Source organism: Tyto alba, unplaced genomic scaffold (assembly GCF_018691265.1).
Source record: "Tyto alba isolate M040663 unplaced genomic scaffold, T.alba_DEE_v4.0 Super-Scaffold_40, whole genome shotgun sequence".
In the NCBI taxonomy this organism is placed as follows: domain Eukaryota; kingdom Metazoa; phylum Chordata; class Aves; order Strigiformes; family Tytonidae; genus Tyto; species Tyto alba.
Genome location: NW_024881316.1, coordinates 50,205,761 through 50,227,167, shown reverse-complemented (window position 1 = coordinate 50,227,167; position 21,407 = coordinate 50,205,761). Strand labels below are relative to the sequence as shown.

General features: G+C 52.3%; 1 protein-coding gene across 6 annotated transcripts in view; it reads right to left on the bottom strand.

The window, feature by feature from the left end:
- The window catches only part of OTOF (otoferlin), a 113,649-nt gene that overhangs the window by 26,194 nt on the left and 66,048 nt on the right, over positions 1–21,407 (bottom strand). For 5 of the 6 annotated variants that reach the window (XM_042803000.1, XM_042803001.1, XM_042803002.1 and 2 more), the window contains 16 exons: positions 16,858–16,931; positions 14,213–14,339; positions 13,839–13,893; positions 11,727–11,858; positions 11,215–11,277; positions 10,277–10,361; positions 9,244–9,403; positions 7,830–8,016; positions 7,300–7,486; positions 6,496–6,719; positions 5,330–5,438; positions 4,686–4,869; positions 2,283–2,403; positions 1,553–1,653; positions 1,012–1,102; positions 433–549 (listed from right to left, as the gene is read on the bottom strand). In XM_042803000.1, coding sequence (XP_042658934.1) covers positions 433–549; positions 1,012–1,102; positions 1,553–1,653; positions 2,283–2,403; positions 4,686–4,869; positions 5,330–5,438; positions 6,496–6,719; positions 7,300–7,486; positions 7,830–8,016; positions 9,244–9,403; positions 10,277–10,361; positions 11,215–11,277; positions 11,727–11,858; positions 13,839–13,893; positions 14,213–14,339; positions 16,858–16,931 — 2,017 coding nt within the window. Of the gene's footprint in view, positions 1–432; positions 550–1,011; positions 1,103–1,552; positions 1,654–2,282; positions 2,404–4,685; positions 4,870–5,329; positions 5,439–6,495; positions 6,720–7,299; positions 7,487–7,829; positions 8,017–9,243; positions 9,404–10,276; positions 10,362–11,214; positions 11,278–11,726; positions 11,859–13,838; positions 13,894–14,212; positions 14,340–16,857; positions 16,932–20,382; positions 20,444–21,407 lie in introns of those variants that run through there. The other variant, XM_032986528.2, reaches the window with a different exon arrangement.

The window sequence follows — 21,407 nt, the reverse complement described above, 5'->3', positions numbered from 1 at the left end:
ACTCGTGCTACCGTGGATCTCTCCTGCCTACAGTGTCAGCAGGGAGGTCTCCATCCATCCACCCATCCTTCCATCCACCCATCCTTCCATCCACACAATCCATCCATCCATCCATCCATCCATCTATCCATCCATCCATCCATGAATCCCTCCATCCTTCCTTCCATCCATCCATCCATCCATCCATCCATCCATCCATCCATCCATCCATCCATCCATCCATCCATCCATCCATCCATCCATCCATCCATCCATCCATCCATCCATCCATCCATCCATCCATCCATCCATCCATCCATCCATCCCTCCATCCATCCATCCACCCATCCTTCCACCCATCCACCCATCCATACATCCCACCCATCCCAGGCTGCTCTCCTCTCATCATGCACTGACCCAGCTAACTCCATCTCTAGATGCGGAAGGACTCACCTCGTCTGCCAAGAACCGGAGTTTCTGCAGGAAGTTTTGCACCAGCTTCAGCTTGTCTTTCACGGTGTTCTTCTTCACCTGCGACCGCAGAGTGGCGGCTTGCTGCCCCATGTTCTCCTGTGGTTAAAGGAGAGTCCCGGACACCACATTAGCAAGAGCAGAAGGCAGCAGCACCAGGCACATCCCCAGCCTTTGCAATTTGCTGGGCTACCAGCCTCAAACATCTAGGCCATATCTATCCCCAGAGCAGCTGTGCTCTGCTGGGTTCCCCTAAATTATTCCTTCCCAGTTTCCTCAGCTGTTGGACAGCAATGTAGCTCTTCCTCTGTGCTCCTGGATTTCTTCCCAAGGCAAAGCAGAGCGTGGTGGAGGGGAGGCAGCAGCATGGGCCCAGGTGCCACCTGGCATCTCTGCAAGACCCAAGTGGTCTTGGGCTCCTCTATTCAGAAATAAACCTCAAACCCTCAATGCACGGAGCCTGGAAATCAGAACGCCTAAGGACCAAAGTTCCCCGTTGCGTTGACAAGGTCCAGCCCCCGTTCATGAATCTTCCTCCCTTCCTGGCTGAATCCCACTTACCAGCTCCTGCATGCAAGACTTGAGTCTCTCCCGGTCCAACCTCGTGCGGGAAGAGTGGTGCTGGTCCTTGTCAGCCAACGTCATGAAGCGCCTGGTGGAAAGGGTGGGTAGCATGGGTCCCATGGGAGCCTGTGGGCCCTCCCCAAGGACCCGTGGCTGGTTGGACCTCTGCCATCAGGGGAGCACCTCACTGGAGGGAAACACTCCTGCTCCCTCCCTCGTCTGCAACGCGTTCACGGCCAAGGGGCCTCTTTGCACCCAGTGTTGAGTGTCATGCACGGGGAGTAGGTGCCGATCAGGTACCAGCCTGTGGAGGCCACAAGACTGAGGCTTTCACCACTGGTCTGGGGTCTTTGGGGTGAAGATGGAAGCACCGCCTCACCCATGCTCCAAGCCAGAAGGCAGCTAATATGGCACTGTGGCAACGCAGTTAAGTGCTTGCCCATCCTCCAGAAGCTAAGGCAAAGTGAGCTTATGCTCATGACCTTGCTCATAGGCCCAGGGGTCTGCAGTGTACCACCTCTGCCCATCTTTTACTCACAAGCACCCACTGCTCAGCTCCTCCAGGACCCCTCGGAGCCGGCGCTCCGGGTGCGGTTTCTCCGTCTTGATCATTTCCTGCACGTCGTTGAGCCCTTCCTCCTGCGGCATCAATGGGGGAAGCGGTGAGGGGGCGGTGGGGCAGAGCCCTGCGATGGGGCAAGGTCTCCCCTGAGGTCCAACCCCCCGTAGAGCAGCCCTTTGGGGGGCTGCTCCTCCAGACCTGCTGGCTTTGGGGCTCAGGTCTGGTGCAGATTCGGCTGCGGGGACCAGCTCTGGGTGATGGGAATGGCTCCACCACCCTCCATGAGACTGGTTGGCCAAGGTCCACACCATCTTGGCTGGATCCCACTGTGACCTTGCCAACATGGAGCTGTCCCAAAGGCTCCTTGGGAGTTAGCTGAGACTGCTAATGAGGCTCTGCCACACAAGAGGTTCACCCCTGCAGTCCAGGGGGACAAAGCCTGCCTGCTCCTGCTCCCTGTGGTGGGGACCCGTGGGCCTGCCGCACAGAAAATTCAATGAGCTCCTAAGATTTGGACATTCAAACCGTGGAGCATTTAAGACTGGGAAACTTCCCCCTCTCTGGCACAAGTTTGCTAGTGGGTCCTTGCACCGTTTGCCCCGCTTTGTGAGAAGCTGCAGAGATGCACAGGGAGCCTGGCTGTGCCCCATGCCCGGAGCTGCCTCCCTCCCTCCCTCCCCTCCCTCCCTCCCCAGCACGTACTGACCAGCTTGTCTGCAATCTTGTCCATGATGTTGGAGTTATACAATCTGCGGCGCTGGTCCTGCCACCAGCTCTTGATGTAGATGCAGGGCTTCTTCTCAAAGTACGGCAGGTGGAAGTAGTTCCTGCAAGAGGAGGCAGAATAGATGTTCTGTGGTGGCAACGCTCCCAGCCAGGAACAGCCCTCCCAGGGATGCAATGCTGTGATGGGAAGGGGGAGCACATAGGCGTGGGAGGGAGGGGGCTGAGGTGGATTGCACCCCGAAGAACCGAGGCTCCGGCTCTCCTAGCACCCTTCCCAACGCCAGACCCAGGGTGGATGGGTGCAGTGCCCAGGGATTGCAAATTTACCGTCTCAGACCTGGTAGCCCAGAGAGGAACCAGGGGAGCTCCTACTCCCATGACCTTACCCATCGCCCAGCAGAGAGCCATCATCTCCAGCGTGGCAGCAGTGAGCAGGGGTGCAAGGGAAACCGCAGCATTAACACCCTTTTCTGAATGCTGGTGGGCATCTCCTACAGCGCCCTGGCCTTCAGAGCAGGCAGAGGTCTCTGCCCTTTGCTGAGCTGCCAGGCTTCCACACACTGGTGGGATGGAGTGGTAATAGCCATGGTGCAGTTAAAGGAAGGATGAGGCTGAAGACTGGGTTCATGTTTCTTCTGGGTTCATCTTTCTACCCAGTGGAAAGCCACTGCTGATCCTGCTGCCCTTGGGATCTATCCTTAGTTAAAAACCAGCTCCAGCTCATCCGTCCGAAGCCATCGGGTATCCCCAGCCAGAAGATGTCAGCAGACATCAGCGCATGGTTGTGAGGCTCCCAGCACCCAGGGGCTGGAGACATAAACGGCCTGAGAATCAGAGCCCAGGGGACAGGCTCAAAAACCACTGGTGCTTCTCATCTCCGTTCAGCATTCAGCTTGGCAAGGAGCTGGGGAACAAGTGAGGAAACCCCAGGTAGACACTTTTATCTGGAGTGCAAATATCCTCGATTCAGCGTGGTTTGTTTCATTTCCCAAATGAATTAAGACAGCCAGTTAATTCTATTAACATCTATCTATGGGTATAACACGGTTAAAATCCACTTTAAGCACATCTCATCGGGTTAAATCCAATTAGCTTTTCTTAGCACTAGTCCTTTGTATCCAAATCCAGGCTGTGGCTGAAGCCCAGCCCAGGCATCCCAAGACACGTTTGCTGATCCCCCGTTGAGTCTGGGGCTTTCTGATCCAGCTGCTTGGGGTGGGAAGCACCCACCAGAATCACACTTGCAGCCGTCTGGATCTTCTCTGTATTTTAGGGTGACTGCTACCTGCACATCACAAAGCAATTTGTAAAGCAGCCTAAAAGAGTGCCATCAATTTATATCCGGAGAAACTGAGGCAAAGGAAACAGAAGCGATTTGTCCATTGACAACCAGCTGTGCCTCGGCAGATCCAGGGTAGGACCCATTTCCCCAAGTCCTGGTTCTGTTAAACACCAGAGTGGGGCTGTCAATGACTGTAAGCGACGGGGGCAGACAGACTGACCAAAAAAACAGATGCTGCAAACTCGGGAGGGTGAGAGGTTTTTAAGTCTTTTACCCCAATCCCCTGCCTAATGCTTTCTCAAGAACTTTTTCCAGCAGTTTTTGCACCCTCTCCTCTTTGCCTGTCAGTGACCGCGACCAGCTTTTAAGATCCCAAGCGATGAAGAAATGCCCCTTGTCTCAGCACAAATGACCTTCGCTGCTGAAAGCTGTGCCTTATCTCCGGATGGACTTTTCACCCCTCCTCCCTGACGTGTGGGGTTGGGTTGTGCCACCAAGGCTGGCAGTGATCCTAGGGAAGGACCTGGTTTTAGTCTGTTTTTTTAAATGTACAAAACTCCTATGTACAGGAATGAATCTGGTTTTCCGGTGTCCACCAATGATTTTTTTTTTTTTTTTTTTTTGAAATCCACTGGTTTAATGCCCTATTTGCCATAGGGGAAGAGCGCTAAAGGTGTCAGATAGACATGAGTTTGGGTGCACGTCTGGCCAGGTGGATGGAGGACGTCCTTTGTAGGGCAGCCTGGGAGGTAAATTCAGCCCTTATTGGACATCAGAGAATCCACAGGAATGCTCAGAACTGTAGGGGTGGGGTGGGGGTTCAGCTGGCAGACTGTAGTATCTAAGACAAGGTATCCACACGTGGTGTCTCATCTCCCTTTCCAGGGCACGGGGGTCTGGTCTCCCCTGCTGCTCCCAGCTCTGTTTGGCTCAATGACTCCAGGCCCCGTGATGGCACCAACTTCACCTCTGACTTCACCTCTGCAGAGGTGGGGGGGAGCTCAGACACCCAGCACGTGTGGGAACACCTACAGACCACGCCTGAATCGAGAGCCACATCTCTGCCCAGCGGCCCTTCTGTGGCCGGGCAGGCACGCTTACCTGTCTGTGACCAGGGGCTTCACGGGTTGAGATGAAGAAACAGAGACCAGCTCTCCATCCTCATCGCCTTCATCCTCGCTCGAGTTCTGGAGCAGCTCAGACTCCTCCTCATCCCCGTCTCCTCCCTCTTTCTTCTTTCGCAGGACGGGTTTGGTCACGCCATCGGCCTGGTTCCCATAGTTACCTCAAGAAAAAAAAAAAAGTGGGAAATAAAGTCACAGGGTTGTAACTCCAACGGGGCTCAGTCTGTTGGCTTTAATTCAGGCGGGGGAGAAGTTTTCACTGCAGGAACCACGGGGGACAGTGGAGTTCAACTCTCTGAAACCATGCCCAGGAGCCATAAATTAGTGATGGGTCTCTGTCACCTGCCCATGTCTCGAGCCAAGTAGGAATATACACCCTCAGGAGGCACAAAGCTTGGTTGAAAGAGGGAGCAGCTCCACTGGCCACAGCACAGCATGCACACAGGAGATGATTTCAGGCCCCGAGTAGCTTTAGCCATCACCTTCTCCCTAACCCGAGAGCCCTGCATGCTCTAGCATGTGTTGGTCTGGAAAAAGGGGAAGAACACCAGCTCTCAGCCTTGGATCCTGCATTCCCCACCAGACACGCTTCGAAACCACCCTCCCCCCAAGACAACCAACCTATTGTGACCTCGAAGTTGATGGGTTTGTCACCGATCTTCCTGTCGATCATGGTAGCTTCCAGGAAGGCTCCAAAGAGAAAGAACTCCTCCATCTTCCCTGCGCAGTTCTGCGGGAGAAATCACAGGGATCGGGGTTGAGGCCAGCCAGAGGGACACCGAGGGGGACAGGTCTCCTTGGGTAGAGGGGTGCCTCGCCTGGCACCTCTGAGCACCCTCATGGGCTTTTTGAAGGTGCGATGTCACTGCCTGGACTTTCAAGGGGATCATGAGGGTTTTCTCCCTCCCAGCCTGAGCTATCTCTAGGCTTGTTGGAGAGAGAGTTTAATGAAAGATTTTAGCCTAACTTTTAAACGTGTTGAGATCAGCCATCACTTGCATGTGAGAGACTGTCTAAGGGACATCCAGGAACATAAGCCTCAGCTCACTCGCAAATTGAATTAATCAAACCACACCAAACCATCTACCTGCCCCGATGCTCTTTCAAAACTGGAATGACTTTATTTCCAGGTGATTTCATTTCCCCTGGAGTTGAATTAAGGCCACTTTACTTCTGAAGGAGAGCTTTTACACCGAGGGTGCACTGCCATCATTCTCCATTCCTACTTCGCACCCTTGGCTCATATGGATTAGCATACATAGGCATCCCCAGGCAGGACATGCCTGGATGTGTCCGTTCATGCAGAGCACAGGCAGCAGCCCTGTGGGCTCTACATGTCAGGACTAAAGCTGGGGGGTTTGTCTTGTCAGGAAGCAGCCGTTTAACTTCTCTAACCAGTTCCACCCTCACAGAATTGGTTGGGAAATAGATTAGATTATTGGCTTCTGTTTGGAACCCATCTTCAGGACAGGACCGAGACAGCTGGCATTAGGAGGTGGCTCTCGTTGTCCTTATCTAGCACCCAGTTGGAGAAGCATCTCAAAGTTTAGGATTCTCCCTCACTCAGGTATTCCTTCTGCTCAGCACTCCTAAGAGAGGTGAGCATTTGAATGATCATAAAATATAAAATCCTTGCAAGATTTGCATTCGTTCTGGGTCTCCCAGGATATAGAACATTTAGGGCAACACTAAATGAAATCATCACTTTGAGAGACCAAAGATAATTAACCAAGAGGCCTGGGACCCAAGACTCACCACTGGCAGCTGTAGGGTTAGGGGTGACTTACGTCAACAATAGATGAGGCCTGCTCGACTTGCACCTCGGTGGAGCTGTTGATCTCTGGGTTGCTGGTGTCCAAGATCTCCACGCCAAGACTGATCAAAAGCCTGGCCCGGAAGGAGACGCCTTCGCCCAGACCCTCGTTCAGCTCTTGGTGCTCGTCCATCAGGGTGTAGCTCCGCGTGGAGCCGTACATGTTCACCCACGCGGGGCCAAAGGTGGGCAGGAAGCCTGCAGCAGGTCGGACATGCACGTAAGGAAAGGGATGTGCAAGGAGGAGGGCATGGCTTTGCCTCGGGTTCCAAACTCACTCATGGACTGGCATTACTCCTGGTCTGTGTACCGTGATGAAGGCTTGAATATGCTTGTGTGTGGGCATGGAAACGCACAATTCCAGCCATGCACTGGGCCAGCACATACATTACCCGGTGTGAGAGCCCCCCCCCCGTTAGCCCCCTTTCTAGGGCCATCTTTGGCTTCACATTGGTTCTGCCTACATGTGCTGGTGTGCTCATGCGTGCGGGAACTGGGGAGCTTGTCAGATAGTCATCCAGTCATGGCAAGGAAATCTCTGGAAGGGTAAATTGTTCTTGGGCGTCCTCACTTTCAGATATTGGACTGGTTTGGACTGGTATTGGTTTTCAGACTGTCTGTCCAGTGACCTCAGAAGACCATTGCAGTGAATCAAGGTCTCTCTGGCTGAGCACCAAGAAGCAGGTATCTCCAGGGGTGGGGAAGGGACCTAGGCTATTTTGCTTCCTTCCAAAGGGATGTCTCTACTGTGAAGATCTGCCCCCCACCTGAGCTTTACCTTTGTCTCCTTCGTTAGAGATCTTCCGCAAATCAATGAAATGGGTACCGATGGCCACATCATTGACTTTGTCCGAGTCTCGGATCTGGATCTTTATCCGCTTGCACAATGGGGGGAACATTTCTGTGAAGATTATTTGCTCGTTCCAGAGAGGCTCATAGCTGCTTTTTTGTATGGATGTCTTCCCCTGCCGAGTGGGAGGAGATAGATGGATGTTAGACAAGGGTGTGAGCTCCCAAGCCATCCCCCACAATCTGAGCTGCTCCCTTGCTAATGACCACTGAAAGATGCATTCTGCTTTGTGGCTCTCCTCTCACAATTAACAAGCTCCCTTCCATCAGCTGGAGAGTGCTGCAAACCCGTCACAGTCCGCGCAAGAGAGGGGGAACATAGCAAAGAAGGCGGCTTTGCCATGCACCTCAGCATCTACGTGCCAGGAGAACCGAGATGATCTCTGGCCGCCTGCACAATGCGGGTCCTGCTCACGTTACCACCCAGCATCACCTTGGTACCGCACGCAGCTTGTTCACCTTCTGCCCTGCAAAGAGCACTTGCACGTAGGGGTCTACCAAGTCCTTGTTGTCCCCGATGAAAGCCTTCTTCACGTTGGCCATGATGCTGGTGTTCATACGGGGCAATCCCTCCGCTCGATAGATCTTGATGTAGAAACGAGCCCACTGCCTCTCTGCAGGGACCCCATCCGGGAGGAGGAGGTTCCTGCAACATCAACAGATAAGGTTGGAAACAGCCCTTGGGGCTGGCAGGTTTGTCAGGAGAGGTTTGCTGAAGAGGGAGAAGCAGCCCCGCTTGCTGAGCACAGGCACCGTGGAGGTCGAAAGATGCTGATTTCTGCAGCCATACATTTTATTGCTGTTCTGTTTCTGCCCATCCTCCTGTTTTGGGGTGGGGAGTGGTGGTTTTCTAAGCAAAACCTTAGAAGAGCCCCCCAAGGTGCCTCTGGACAAAGTGCATTCCACTAAAGGGATATTATTATTGCCAGTGGTGTCTAGGGGACAATTAAGCTCAGCCTAATTTAGACATCTATAGCAGCCCAGATGAATGGGATGGTAGAAAAGCCTTTTTTCTGTATCAGGTACAAGGGGAGCTCCACCAAATTGGTTTTCTTGGCATATTTGGTTTTCCTCTTCTGGGGGAAGAAATGAGATCCATTGGGGATGCTGTGAACAAAACAACTTCTAGAGGAATTGCTGGAGTTGTCCCTGAAAAAGTGGGATAATATCACCCCTACAGCATGAAACAACGGCCCAAAATAGTTCAGGTGGTGCCTTGAGCCCACTGGTCCACAGCAAGTCAAGAAAGCTGCACTGGTATTTTGCTTCTAGTCTGGGTTTATGACTATGTGGCGAGAGGCTGAAAGGTAGACTTCAAAGCTCGTGGTTGCATTTGGAGAGAATTAATTAGCCTGAAATGTTTTGGGGCTGGGACTAAGTTTTAAATTCTCCTGATTTTCCTTTCATGGCTTTTTAGGTGCTCTGGGGAGTCAAAGAGCCCTGCCCACCCACGCAGCCTGGGAAACCTCATCCAGACCTCCCTGCTCTGCCCTGGCAGTAGATGATGAGACCCCATCCCATCCCATCCAAGGGCCAACAGGAGCATTAGGTAAACAGTGGGGACACCAGGATGGTTGACATCAAGCTGGTGGTGGCATAGAGAGCTCATCAACCAGCAGATGATCTGAGCTGCTAGAAATGGCTAGTCGGTACTTGATATGACCCGGATTTGCACCAGTACTCTGCCCATGATCTCTCTTTTCAACAGCTTATTTGGTCCCTCTGGTTTCATTGCACAAGGTAAGTACGGATGCCAGAAGGGCCACCAGCCTCATCCAGAGGAACACCGTCCTCATTGCATGATCCCAGGTGACGAGACACAAAAAGTCGTTCTCATGTAGGACTATGTGAAGCCGGCTCTGCAGACCCTTACCCTTCAATATCTTCCTCTTCTGTCTCATTGGATTTGTGTGGTGTCTTGATGTTGTCCCCTTTTCCTACCACAGCGATGTCACACTTCAGGTAGCCTTTCAGTCCAGCAGTGAGATCCTCGGGGTCGGAAAGGATGGCCCATTTGTGGTAGAACTGGTGCTCTGGAAGCCATGGGACAAGACAGTCATTTATCAGAATGAGACACTGCAATGACCACGAGGTCTGGAAACGTCCTTCCACTCAAGTGGGGGGGACCTGTACATCTTTGGATGTGAGAAACTCAGAGAGAAACCCCTGAAAAATTCATTAGGAAGATGTGTCTCATGCTGAAGACAGAGAAGCAATGGAATAAACTGTCTGAAGGGGGGTGGAGTCTTCCTCGCTGCGGGTATTCAAAAGACAAGTAGATGTGGCATTTAGTGACATGGTTTAGTGGTGGACTTGGTAGGCTAACAGTTGGACTTGATGATCTTAAGGGTCTTTTCCAACCCAAATGATTCTATAATTCTAAGTCTTTAAGGTCTCAGGTGCCTTTTGGATCGTGTTAGAAAGACTTCATCCTCCTGTGGAGCTGGGAACCAGACTAGATGCTCCCTTAAGGTCCCCCTCACCATCTGCTGACCACCCCTCAAGTGCAGACTCTGGAGGCTTCATTTACATCTTAGCTCAGGCTTATCTATAGCCACAGAGGGCAAGGTCCAGCCCATGACCTTTGGCTATCTGGAAGGTTGATATCTCGCCTTGGGGTTCCTTCCTCAGCAGGCCAGTGGTCAGAGACCAGCACACCCACAGGGCATCTCAGCCTCTGGCTCTAACACCTTATTTCAGGATGGGATACACAACCTTCTCCGGAGGTGCTGAGTGCTCTTTCCTGACTGCAGAGGGTAGCCCAGGTGACTTGCTTATATGGAGGAGACTAAAATTAAATTCAGGAAGCATCACCCAAGGAAACACCTTCCCGGCTACCTTGCGAGGACATTTATTCAGTGGTGCAGGCAGCCACAAAGGACTACCTGCAAATAGCATTTACGTACCAGGTTGGGTATAAACGGTTCCAACGTCCATCTTGAAGGAGCCTACCAAAGTCCCACTGCGCAAGAGGTTTTTTGAGTGGATCACCTGGAAATCGAAAGGGGAAAATAAGTCCGTTCTTTCCATGCCCTGGGAACCATAAGGCTCCTTCCAGAGGTGCCCAGTGTCAGGTGGGGAAGGAGCTGATGCATTTTCCTTGGCCTGTGCAGGACCTTGGTCTGTATAAGGACACCAAGAGGCATGGTGGGGCTGGTGACTCTTGCTTAGCAGCGTTGCGAGCAAGTGTATACTTGGATTGAATAGAAAAAAAAAAAAAAAAAATGCAAAGAAATTCATCTTTGAAACAGGATGCCGTTTTCCAGCCACTATGGTGACACACGCTGGGAGATCTACCTGAAGGAAGAGGCTTTAGGATGCTCAAAATCTATGGTCTAATTCCCTTTGTGGGAGAGATATGGATGCTCCTAATTAGCGTGCTTTGGTCACTGAATGTGCAAATCCTGTCCATCGCCCTCCTCTGTGGCCGGGCGGAGGGCTGCAGCCTCTGCTTTGCTCTCAGCATCTGCAGCCCTGAATTTCCACAATTGCTCTGCCAGTTCCACATCTCAGGAAATCCTCCGGCAGGCTTGGGAAGGTCTTTCTTCTCCCCCAGCCTACACACATCCCGAGACAGGTTTAACTCCACCTGGCTCTGAAATGCCAGAGATCAGCCACGGAGGGAGATAGCAAATGCAGGAGTGGAGCTGTGTGGCCCCAGCAAGGAAGGTCAGCAACAGAAAGAGGGACTGGCGGGGCTGGAAAAGGGGTGAGGAACAAACACCTCGGCTCCTTTTGGGGGGTCTCACATCAAGGACCTTAAATCCATTCCCGGTGCACGTGCAAAAGGGGCTGGTTTCTTCCAAAGCCCCATGAAAAGGATAACACAACCATGCTCACTTACGGACAGCTTGATGATCTTGTCAAACATGACATCCGGGGGGACGTGGAAATCGAAGACGAAGTACTGAAAGGGAAAGAGCAGTCATGAAGGCGGGAGGGCCGGGGTGGGATCCTTTGGGGTTGAAAGCCAGCGTTCTGGTGCACGTTCCAGCCGGAGAAGCTGCAACTGCCTGGAAGAGCATCCTGCGGCACATGTCGCGGCGGGGGTGCATCCACGTGAGCCCCAACCCCGAGAGCCTCTGCAGTCCGAGGAGCTAGAAGGAAGCACTCACTTCTTGGAAAAAAAACTGAGAATAATTTAGCACAGATCGCGCGAGTGCACTTTTTACCATTTCGCAAAATACCAGAGGGTAAAGGCTTCACTCCTCCTTTCTGCACGGTTTGAGATTTCACCTTACTCTGACGGGAGGTGGCAGAAGAAAAAAGCCCCCAAGCGATAAGACATTATATTTAACTGACTATCAGCAGTGCTGACCCCGAGGAGCAGGGAGCATCACTAGAGGACAGACCCACCTCATTGTAGTAGGGACAAGTGGTCGATTCCTTCATGGACGTGTATTTTTTTTCCTCTCCGACCTCCACGCAGACCATGGGGTCCATGTTGAGCCCGACCAGCTGCCGGGCCTCGATGACGGTGATGCTGACCTGGGGAGAGGGATTCAGGCACCTTCACCTCTTGGGAGCAGCATCAGCTCGCTGCCTTAACCCCTGCCCGCCCGCCTCTTGGTTTTGAAGCATTTCCAGGGCAGTGGTGGCACCTCTGGGGTCTACTGGTCACACCAAAGACGCTGTGCTGCTCGGACAGGGCTGAGCGAGCTGCAAGGGGCGCAGGAGAACCTGGGCACCCCTCCTGCTTCAGCCTCAGAGCAGGGGCGGCTTCATGCGAGGTGTAAAGTCAAAAGGATTTAGCTAAGATGTGGGAGCGGAGGCTCCATTGCTGAGACCCCAGCTGGCTTCACTTGCTTCTGCTAGAAAACACAGGGGGATGATCCTTGCGGGTCCCATCCAACTGAAATATTCTATTTTTTATTATGTCCAGAGAATACCCCACCATTCCATGGTTCAACCCTCCTATATGAATGCAAACACACGTGCCGTTTTATTTAAGTATTCCTGTACGTAGCATATGTAAAAATAAACTACTTTCAATAGAAAATGAGCTAATCATTCCGATGAAACGCTTACATGTGCTTATGACACAGAATTTTGTCATTCACAATTCAATCTACCCTGTGACGTTAAATTAATATTAGGGATTTAGACCGTATCTAAATTCCTTCCTTGCAATATTAAATTCATATTAGGGATTCCTTCTTAGATTATAGGGATTCCTTCTTAGATTATACCTCAGTTTCTTTAGCTCAAAAACGTAAGGTGTAATTTCATGTAGGTACCAAACCTTTTCAATTCCCAGCAGCCTTTTTTCTAGTCATCTCTTTAAAATTCATTACAAGTTGGTGGTAGGACAGGTAACCTCCAGGTTTGAAAGCATAGTGAATTTGAGTATCTTTTAAAATTATTTTTTTAAAATAACATGAACTCTCAGTCCTGGCTACCTCAAAGCCCAACAGATGAGTTAATTTACACATGCCTTCTCTAGCTATCATTAACTATTTTTGAAGCTTGAACTCAGCTTTATCTTAAATTGTATAACAATGAAAAATAGAAATCTATTAAAAATTAAACTATCATCTTTATGGGTAAATCTGGGAAAGTTTAATTTTGGTAACGTATTAGGAGGCTTGACTTTCAATTAGATTTTTTTTAAAAGAGGCTCAGATTCCAGTTAAAAAAAAAAAAAAAAAGTGATCCTGTTTATTTGCAGTGGCCAAATAACTGAACCTTATTTGTGTTCCTTCTGCCTCTTGACTGTAATTTGTTTTGCACCTTCTTCCTCCTCTTTATGCTCCCCCCTCCTGGACCAAGCACACTCATTCTCCGTGAGCCTCACAATTTGGTCTGCAGCAAATGCTGCAAATCTCTAACAATCTCTCTCTGCAATAAACCTCTAACAAAAACCATTATTTGCAGTGGTCCGAGATATCCCCAGGAATGCGTCGCTGCGCTGAGAGGGGAGGACATGAAGCCAAATTGCTGCTGAATCAGCACGACGTGGCGAAAACGAGAAGAGCCAATTTACGAACCACGCGGGCACCAACTACTACAAGAAAAGGGAGCAGCACGGATCAGCTGAGCCTTGGGACACTAAATACGTGATTCTTCTAATTTAGGTAAAGTGGCCGGAACGGAGCATCGCTGAACGGGGTAGGAGCAGCCAGGTACCAGCCTACCCGAGGAAATGCAGTGAGCAGCCAGGGCTCACCGGTTGTGAACACTAAACAGCGTACTGAAAGCTCTTGGGGGGTAAGAGAAATGTATTGGAGACAGCCCGTTCCAGGTCAATTTGGGCTTTCTGGGCTTCACACAACGGAGAGCAAACCCAGTTAATGACTTAAGCTTGAGTTTGTCGCTCGGCCACCGAAATCCCAGCTCTTAGGAAAGCCGTGCCTCGTGGGCGCGGCGTGTTGAAACCCAGCATGAACTCGTTCCCTGCAAAACGGTCCCCCCACCCCCTGGGCTGTGACCCCCGTGGGCTGAGGTTGAGGGCACAACGCTGTCGCCTACCTGGTAGTCCATTGGCCTCCCAGCACTCGGCTCCATTTTGATGTCAGGCTTGGACCTTTGGAGGGGCAGAAAAAACCCTCAGTCAACCCCCGGATGGACTCGCTGCAAGCCACGATGGAGCATTTGCAGGGTCACCCCTTGAAGCACCTGCCCTCTTTGAGTCTGAGGAATATAAACCCGGGCGGTGGGGGCTGTGAAACACCACTGAACGTTGGTGCTCTTTGTAGCAGGTCATGTATTTCCAAAAAAAACCCACTGGCTGCATGGGGCAAGGTGGCTTCCAGGATACCCCATCTCAGGGGACACGTGGTTGTGGGGTGTCTGCCAGCACGCCCTCGCCTCCTGGCTTGCACAAGCTCACAGCTGGACCTCACCTCTTATTCGAGACATTGGTGGTGACAGCTGTGACAGAGGCCAAGGAGATGGTGTCCGGCTCCAGTCCTCCTCCCAGTCTCATGGCTTTTTGGTCCAGGTCTTCTGCCTCCAAAACAGCAGGTTCATCTGCATGAAGGAGACAAAAGAATGCCTCTTATTGTTTCCACTGGGTGAATAATTAAAGGCGAAGAGAAACGTAACCAATACATCCCGTCAACCTCACCTGCTGACAAAAAGAACAATGGTCACCAGGTTGGGTCGCAGACAACCCGGTCTAAAAAGGGATTTAAAAAGAGGTATTGCCTCCTGTGACACATTATTCTGCCAGGGCAGCATGCCGTGATAGGGTTTTGTGAAGGCAAAAAGAAAACGGAAAATAGCAAACACCCCAGACTTTGAGGGGAGAAAGAGCATTTGAGCAAGTGTTGGCAGCTCTAACTACCAGCAGAGCAGTTGCAAAAACAACCGACTGCCTAGTTTTGGGGTAGAGAGGTCTGAAAAAACAGGAGAAAGGGGTCATTTCCCAAGAAGAAAAATTGCTGCGTGGAGAGTCAAGACAGCAGATACCACTGGCACCGAGACACAGCCGCGTTGTCCACCCGTCTGCGTTTCTACTGGAAGAAGCTGCTGAGATTCTCCTTTCCTGTGCACAACCCACGCGTGTGCCATGCCTGTCCCTCCTGCCTTTGCTCCGGTCAAGAAATGGCCACAAAGCAGCAGAGATTTTTTTTTTTTTTTTCTCTTGGGCCTGAACCACCAGTATAGGTGTTGGGTCACTGGTTTGCTTTGGTGGCACAGCTGTACGAACCCACTCATACTGCCCAGACGCTGCTCCTGGGAAACAGGTTCCCTGTCTCTTCACTAACCTAGAGAAGCTTGTAGCTTGCTCCAGGAGATCAGCATGCCCCAGGAGACCTGTTTCTGTGAGATAACTTGGGCTTCAGCTGAAGCGAGGGAGATCTAGGCTGGGTGTTAGGGAAAGCTCTTCGTCAGGTTGGAGAGAGACACTGCTGCAGGTTGGGTGGGGAAAGAGTGTCCTCAACTCAACTGGGAGCTTTTGAGATTGACTCGGAGCCACACTAGCTGGGAAGGACCTAAGAAGGTTCAATCCTTCCACGTGCGGGTGGGTGAATGAATTCTCACCCTCCCAGCTCGGTTTTTGGAGATTCAGTGGGTCCGTTTGACCTGAGCAGGACCAGCAGTAAAACGGGAGGAGAGCAGACCATGGCACAAGAGGGATGTTGGCTTGGTGGACGGGCAGAAAGTACAACACATCCATCCCGTCCCACCACCAGCTGTCCAGACCAAGGGTAGGAATCACAACCGAGACTACACTGAGGCCGAGGGAGGAGCGGGGTGCTAAGGGAGCAGAGCCCTGGAGAGGTGTGTGAAAACCAGAGGTACCTGGAGAAGGTGGAAGAAGGAGCCTCCCGGCTGTGCAGCGCTGACCCCCCCCATGCAATACAGCAGCTGTGTTGCAACCATTCCCCAACCACGGGCAAGTCCCCATCCGTGAAGGCACCCTACTATCTGGCCGTGCACCCTGCTCCCGCCTTTGCATCCCAGCTGCTTTCCCCACGGCCTTGCGTGAAGCTTTAACCACGAGATGAATGCCCAGGCACCGGGGGGAGAGGGTGGCCACCCGGGTTTCACTGCCATGCCTTCCCACAGGCTGCCGATGCCTCTACCCACACTGGTGTCCCAGGCCAAATTCCCTTTTTCCTCCCCTCAAACCTGGCTGAAAAACAGTGGAGATTTTCTCAGAAACACTATCTAAAGCCAGGCTTTGTCCTCACCCACAAACGTGCATTCCCCCATTTCTTCACCGTTGAAACCCAATCCTTTGGTCGGAATGGAAACAACAACAAATTTCCGATTGCCGACTCTCCTGCGCGTTTCCAGAAAGGCGTCCGATTTCAGCGGTGCCGAGCCCCGGGGACAAGCAGCCCCGCAGCAGCTGAGCCATTTCTCTTGTGCTGCTGCTGCCGCACAGGCTAAATCCTGCTTTGCACCGTCACATTTGCAAATCATCCCTTAAATATAAAGCAGAAGCTGCCGGCGGGGCTCCCAGGCGTTGCCGCAGGTGGGATATCACGAGGTGGGTGATATCTGGCCAAGTCTTCAGCTGGAGACACTCTCCATCAGTTCCTACTTCCAATTTCCCCGGGGAGCCCCTCTCTCCAGCTCCCCTCCCCAGCACCCAACGCTCCCTGTTTAATCCCCAAGTTACTGACTGGCTGCACCCCAGGGGACCCGCTTTGGGGACAGACTTTGAGCAGGGCCCGTAGCGACGGGACGAGGGGTGATGGTTTTAAACTAAAAGGGGGGAGATTCAGACTAGATATAAGGACAAAACTGTTTACACTGAGGGTGTTGAGGCGCTGGCCCAGGGTGCCCAGAGCAGCTGTGGCTGCCCCCTCCCTGGAAGGGTTCAAGGCCAGGTTGGACGGGGCTGGGAGCCCCCTGGGCTGGGGGAAGGGGGCCCTGCCCGGGGCAGGGGGGGGCACTGGGTGATCTCTAAGCTCCCTTCCAACCCAAACCAGTCTGTGAGTCTACGTGGTTCTCAGATGCTTTCCTGGGATGTGAAGGATAGCCAAAAAGCGGGATTGAAGCAGAGAACAACCTCCTCCCGGGAACACCGTACCTTGCTTCCGATGGTCATCCTTTGTCGGGCGCGTCTTGCCAAGCTTCATGGCTGAAAAAACTCCTTTCCCAGCTCTGGAAGAAGAGAGGGCAAAAAAACCCCAACGAACCAACCATTAATTACTGTATTTTTAGTGGGTTTTTTGGGGGGACCTGGGGGTGGGAACAGGAGGAGCCTTTCACAGCTCAAAAGCAAGAGAGGAAATATCAGCTGGAAGACTAAGCCATGTCTGCTGCAAACATGCCACAGGGCAGAGTCAAGATTGCAGCTAAATGCGCTGCCTTTGAGTCTTGGGTCTCGTTTTTTTTTGGTTTTGGTTTTGTTTTTTTTTTTTTTGTCTCAGGGAACACCCCAGCTTGGGATGAAACACAAGGCTGGAGCACAGCGTTAGCAGCCAACAAACCCTCCCCCGGGCCTCCCGTCTCTGCTGCTAGCCCCCGCTGCGCACAGACTCCTCCTTTCTCCTGACCTGTTCGTGCAATTGCTCCCCGGTCACCTAAAGCCATTGCCAAAAAATTAAAACGTCCAACCATTTCCCCCACCACCTTGCTGTGAAAAAACGACAACCTCTTTGGCTAGATCAGTGGCAAATCTGTGCAAATCGTAAGGTTTTTTGGCAGCCCATTGCAGCAACATGATTTTTTCCCTTCCAGTGTGGTAAACACCAGGACCAGGTCGGTTTTAGCTCCCTGTCTGCAGTCCAGGCTGGGGTCAAATTCACTCAGGGCAGTTTGGGCTGGATTGGCTCATAAAATAATGGTTGCCAGTTGCTTTCTAAAGATACCCATCGTTTCAAGGCAAGTTTAAGAAGTAAAACTTCTAGCTCCAAATGCTTCCGTGGGGCTAGGACTGTTACTCCAGCTCGGAAATCAGCCCGTGCACCCACAAGTGCATTGACAGTCTGGACTCCTACGATGCTTGGTGTTTGTTACACACGTGTACAGCAAATATGCAGAAAGGCGGCATTCGGTAAATGATGGGATTTCTGCAATCTGGATCGCTCTCAAAGGCAGATCCAGCCAGTGGGCAGAGACGGTTAAAGACAACAGGAGCCTTGCAGAAATTTTCAGGAGGCAGCTCCCTGTTACTTGGAGGCAAGTCCATGCTGCTGTTGCAAAGAGGTGGGAGGTTCTGGGTGATCCTGGTGAAAGTTACGGAGTCTGGATGTAATATGGATTTTTAGCCTGAAGATTCAGCTGAAAACCTCAGTAGGAAAACACCTCCCTGGTATCTGTAAAACTGAAACCAGCCAGAAGCAAAAGTCAGACCATGCGATAACGCTGTTCTGATATTAAAGAGTAAAGAGCTGGAGAGAGACTCGAGGGAAATGGCCTGTGACTGTCCCCAAAGCAGAAGGTGCTGAAGCCGAAGGGGAATTTTTTTGACTGGAAAATTCCCATTACCTGGAAGTGTTGCTCTCTGCAGAAACCTTGCAGGTTTGAGGGATGTGTTGGGCCAGCCTGGAAGCAAGGGGGAACCTCGCCTCCAGCTTGGATCTTACCTCCAAAGCTGGCTACCAGGGCTCAGCACCAGCCCTGGATGCAGCAGGATTGGGACGTGCTGCCCATGAGCCAGACGACAGCACCAAAATGCAGGATCCCTCAGTCTCAGCTTTGATTGCATCTGGCTGGGGCCAAAGGATGAAGTTGCACTTCTTATTTTCATTTTTTTTTTTTTTTTTTTTTTTTTTGGCAAACCAAAGAAGTCTTGGCATTGCAGCCATCCTGGTGCATTTGTTGTCTTCAATAACAAACTTCCAGTTGTTATTGAAGACAACTGGAAGTTTTGCTGACAGAGCCAGAGCAAATGAGAAGAAAATTAAGGAGAATAGGAGGGTAATGTATTCACCAAGGGAGGGGGAATTCAGTCAGGGCAGAAGGCCAGCATAAGATACAGGAACTCTTTATAGCTGAGGTTTAATTGCGACTAAAGCAATGCTGGGGCCTCAAGGCAGTCTCTGCTAGCTGTGATTAATTCATGGGATCCTCGGTGAAAGGGCAGTTTCTCAGTGGATAGAAGGAGGAAAGATGAGGGGTCGGTTTCCATATCTGTAATCCTGCCAGGGAACATCTGCCTTGAGGTGCTACAGGGGAAGTAACACTTTTAAGCTACCTGGAAACTCATTTTTTTAATGAGCAAATGCTGTAATAACAGCCCCGGCTGTGAAACCCTGCTCTAAGACCACTCTCCACCACTGAGTTTCCTTCCAGCAGCTGTGGGAAATCCAGCAGACATAAGGGAACACACCTCCCGGGTCTATTGCTCCCTTCTTTCCAAATAATTTCTTAAAAATGGAGGGAAAAAAAAAATAATATCCCACCAGCCCCAGAGCTGGCATGTAGGCAATTACTTGGAGGCGGTTAGTGATAAAATCACTGTATCTGTCCTGGGAATTTCTGAGGTTCCTTGGGGAGTGAAACAAAGCAAATAACAACCGGTGGTGGAGCCAGGAGGACTCTGCAGGGAAGCCCCTGGCAGCGCTGGTCCTCCACCAGGACCCAAAATGACAAGGTCCTTGCCTGGGCGCTGAGGATGCTCTGGGTCCATCTGATGCCCCTACCAGTAAAACGATGAAGCTGGTTTTGGAGAAAGACCGGGCTTAAGCACCTGCACCAAGCAACACGCACCGAGACCCGTCCCAGCAGCACCAGCCCAACCCAGCTCCTTCCAGAGAGATGCACGTGGGAGCCGGCGTCACCTCCATCCCCTCCCGGAGCCATGACCCCTCGCTGCCTGCTGAAAGGTGCTGGGGACACCGCCTGCAGGAGCCTCTCGTGTGTCCCCAAAGGCAGTTTTACTGCAGAAGAGGCCCCAGGAACGTGAAATCGCCTCTAGCACACCCACGAGACGAGCCTCAGCTCTCGCTGCTCCAGAGAGCAGAGTCCAGAGGGCACAAGGTCCCTCGGTGGCATAAAACTCCAGGTGCTGTCCCCGCGCCCACACGTCCCGGCTGCTGTTCACAGCCCCAGTTACAACATCTGGTACTGCCTCCTTCCATCACCACTGCCCTTACTGGTATTACTGAAGTGGACTGGGGCCCCAGGGAGGCAAATATCTAGGAAACAGTGGAGTTTGGAGGTCACTAAGAAAAAAAAAAAAAAAAAAAAAAAGAGAAGGATTTTGGTAGCATACTTGGTTCGTGCTGAGGAGAAGGGAAGGGGGAGAGGAAGTGAAGGGTGAGGAAGGAGATGTCCCAGATGCTTTGGAGGCAGAGGAGGTGAAGGGTGAGGAAGGAGATGCCCCAGATGCCTTGGAGGCAGAGGAGGTGAAGGATGAGGAAGGAGATGTCCCAGATGCTTTGGAGGCAGAGGAGGTGAAGGATGAGGAAGGAGATGTCCCAGATGCTTTGGAGGCAGAGGAGGTGAAGGATGAGGAAGGAGATGTCCCAGATGCTTTGGAGGCAGACGCTCAGCAGCTCACCCAGCCCCTTCCCAAGCCCCATCTATCACCTTTTCCAAGCCAGGTGAGCACTGACACATCCCATACACCCCCCCCCCCCCCTTTCCCATCCCTTGGGGGTACTACCTTCACCCGCCGGCCGTCCCAGGACTTGGCTTCCCCCAAGAGGAGATGCTGGAAGAGCTCAGCCGAGCCAGGAGAGCAGCCAGCGGCACGTCTAGGGCGGAGGGGCCATCCCGGAGCCGAGGGCAGAGCCGCGCCCCACGGGCAGGCGGGGACGGAGCAGGGACGGGGACCCCGGCCAAGCCTCCTCTGCGGGCACAGCGGGGTCTTTGCAGCATGAAACCAAGGTTGTGCCAACCCCTCCGCTGCTCCTGCCGGGCATCCGACGGCGCGGATGGGCAGCCGGCGCTGGCGGAGAGCTGACACCGTCCCCACATGAATATTACATGAGGACCCGTGAACCTGAGATGCCGACACAGGCTGCGTGGTGGCACTCTGAACCCCCCCCCCCCCACCCCCCTTTGCCAAAGCCTGGGTTTAGCCTGGTTTCCTAAAGAACCGAGATGCTGGGGAGGATCATCGAATCACAGAACGGTTTGGGTTGGAAGGAAACCTTCAAGATCACCTCGTGCCAGCCCCCCCTGCCATGGGCAGGGACACCTGCCAGTAGCCCAGGATGCTGCTGCCCGCCTGCCCGCTCCCCTCCAAACCAGCGCAGGCTGCTGGCCCACTGCAACCCAGTTTGGGAGCAGGGTCACGACTGGTTTCCTGCAAGTTTGGGGGGTTTTAGGACCGAACACCTCAACTCTGCCCCCAAGCAGGGACAAGCCTCCAAGCAAGCTTCAACCTGTATTAGACACCAGAGCATCCACCCAGGCTCCCACAGCGCTCTCCCCTTGGATTTTCTGGTGTCTAATATGGGATTGAGCCGATGAATTATCTTCAGTTGATTGGCAAAGCACACAGCCTCTGTTTAGTTTGCTGCTCCCAGAAGTACTTGGCCTTGTCCTTTAGGGTTTTGTCCGTGTGAGTCTCCAGGAGGGGATCAGGGAGGGCCGGGCAGATTTTGAGGCATGGGCAGGGAGGTGGAAGCAGCCTCTCTCCTGATCAGCCTCTATTTAAAGATATGGTTGCAAGTTACTGGTTAA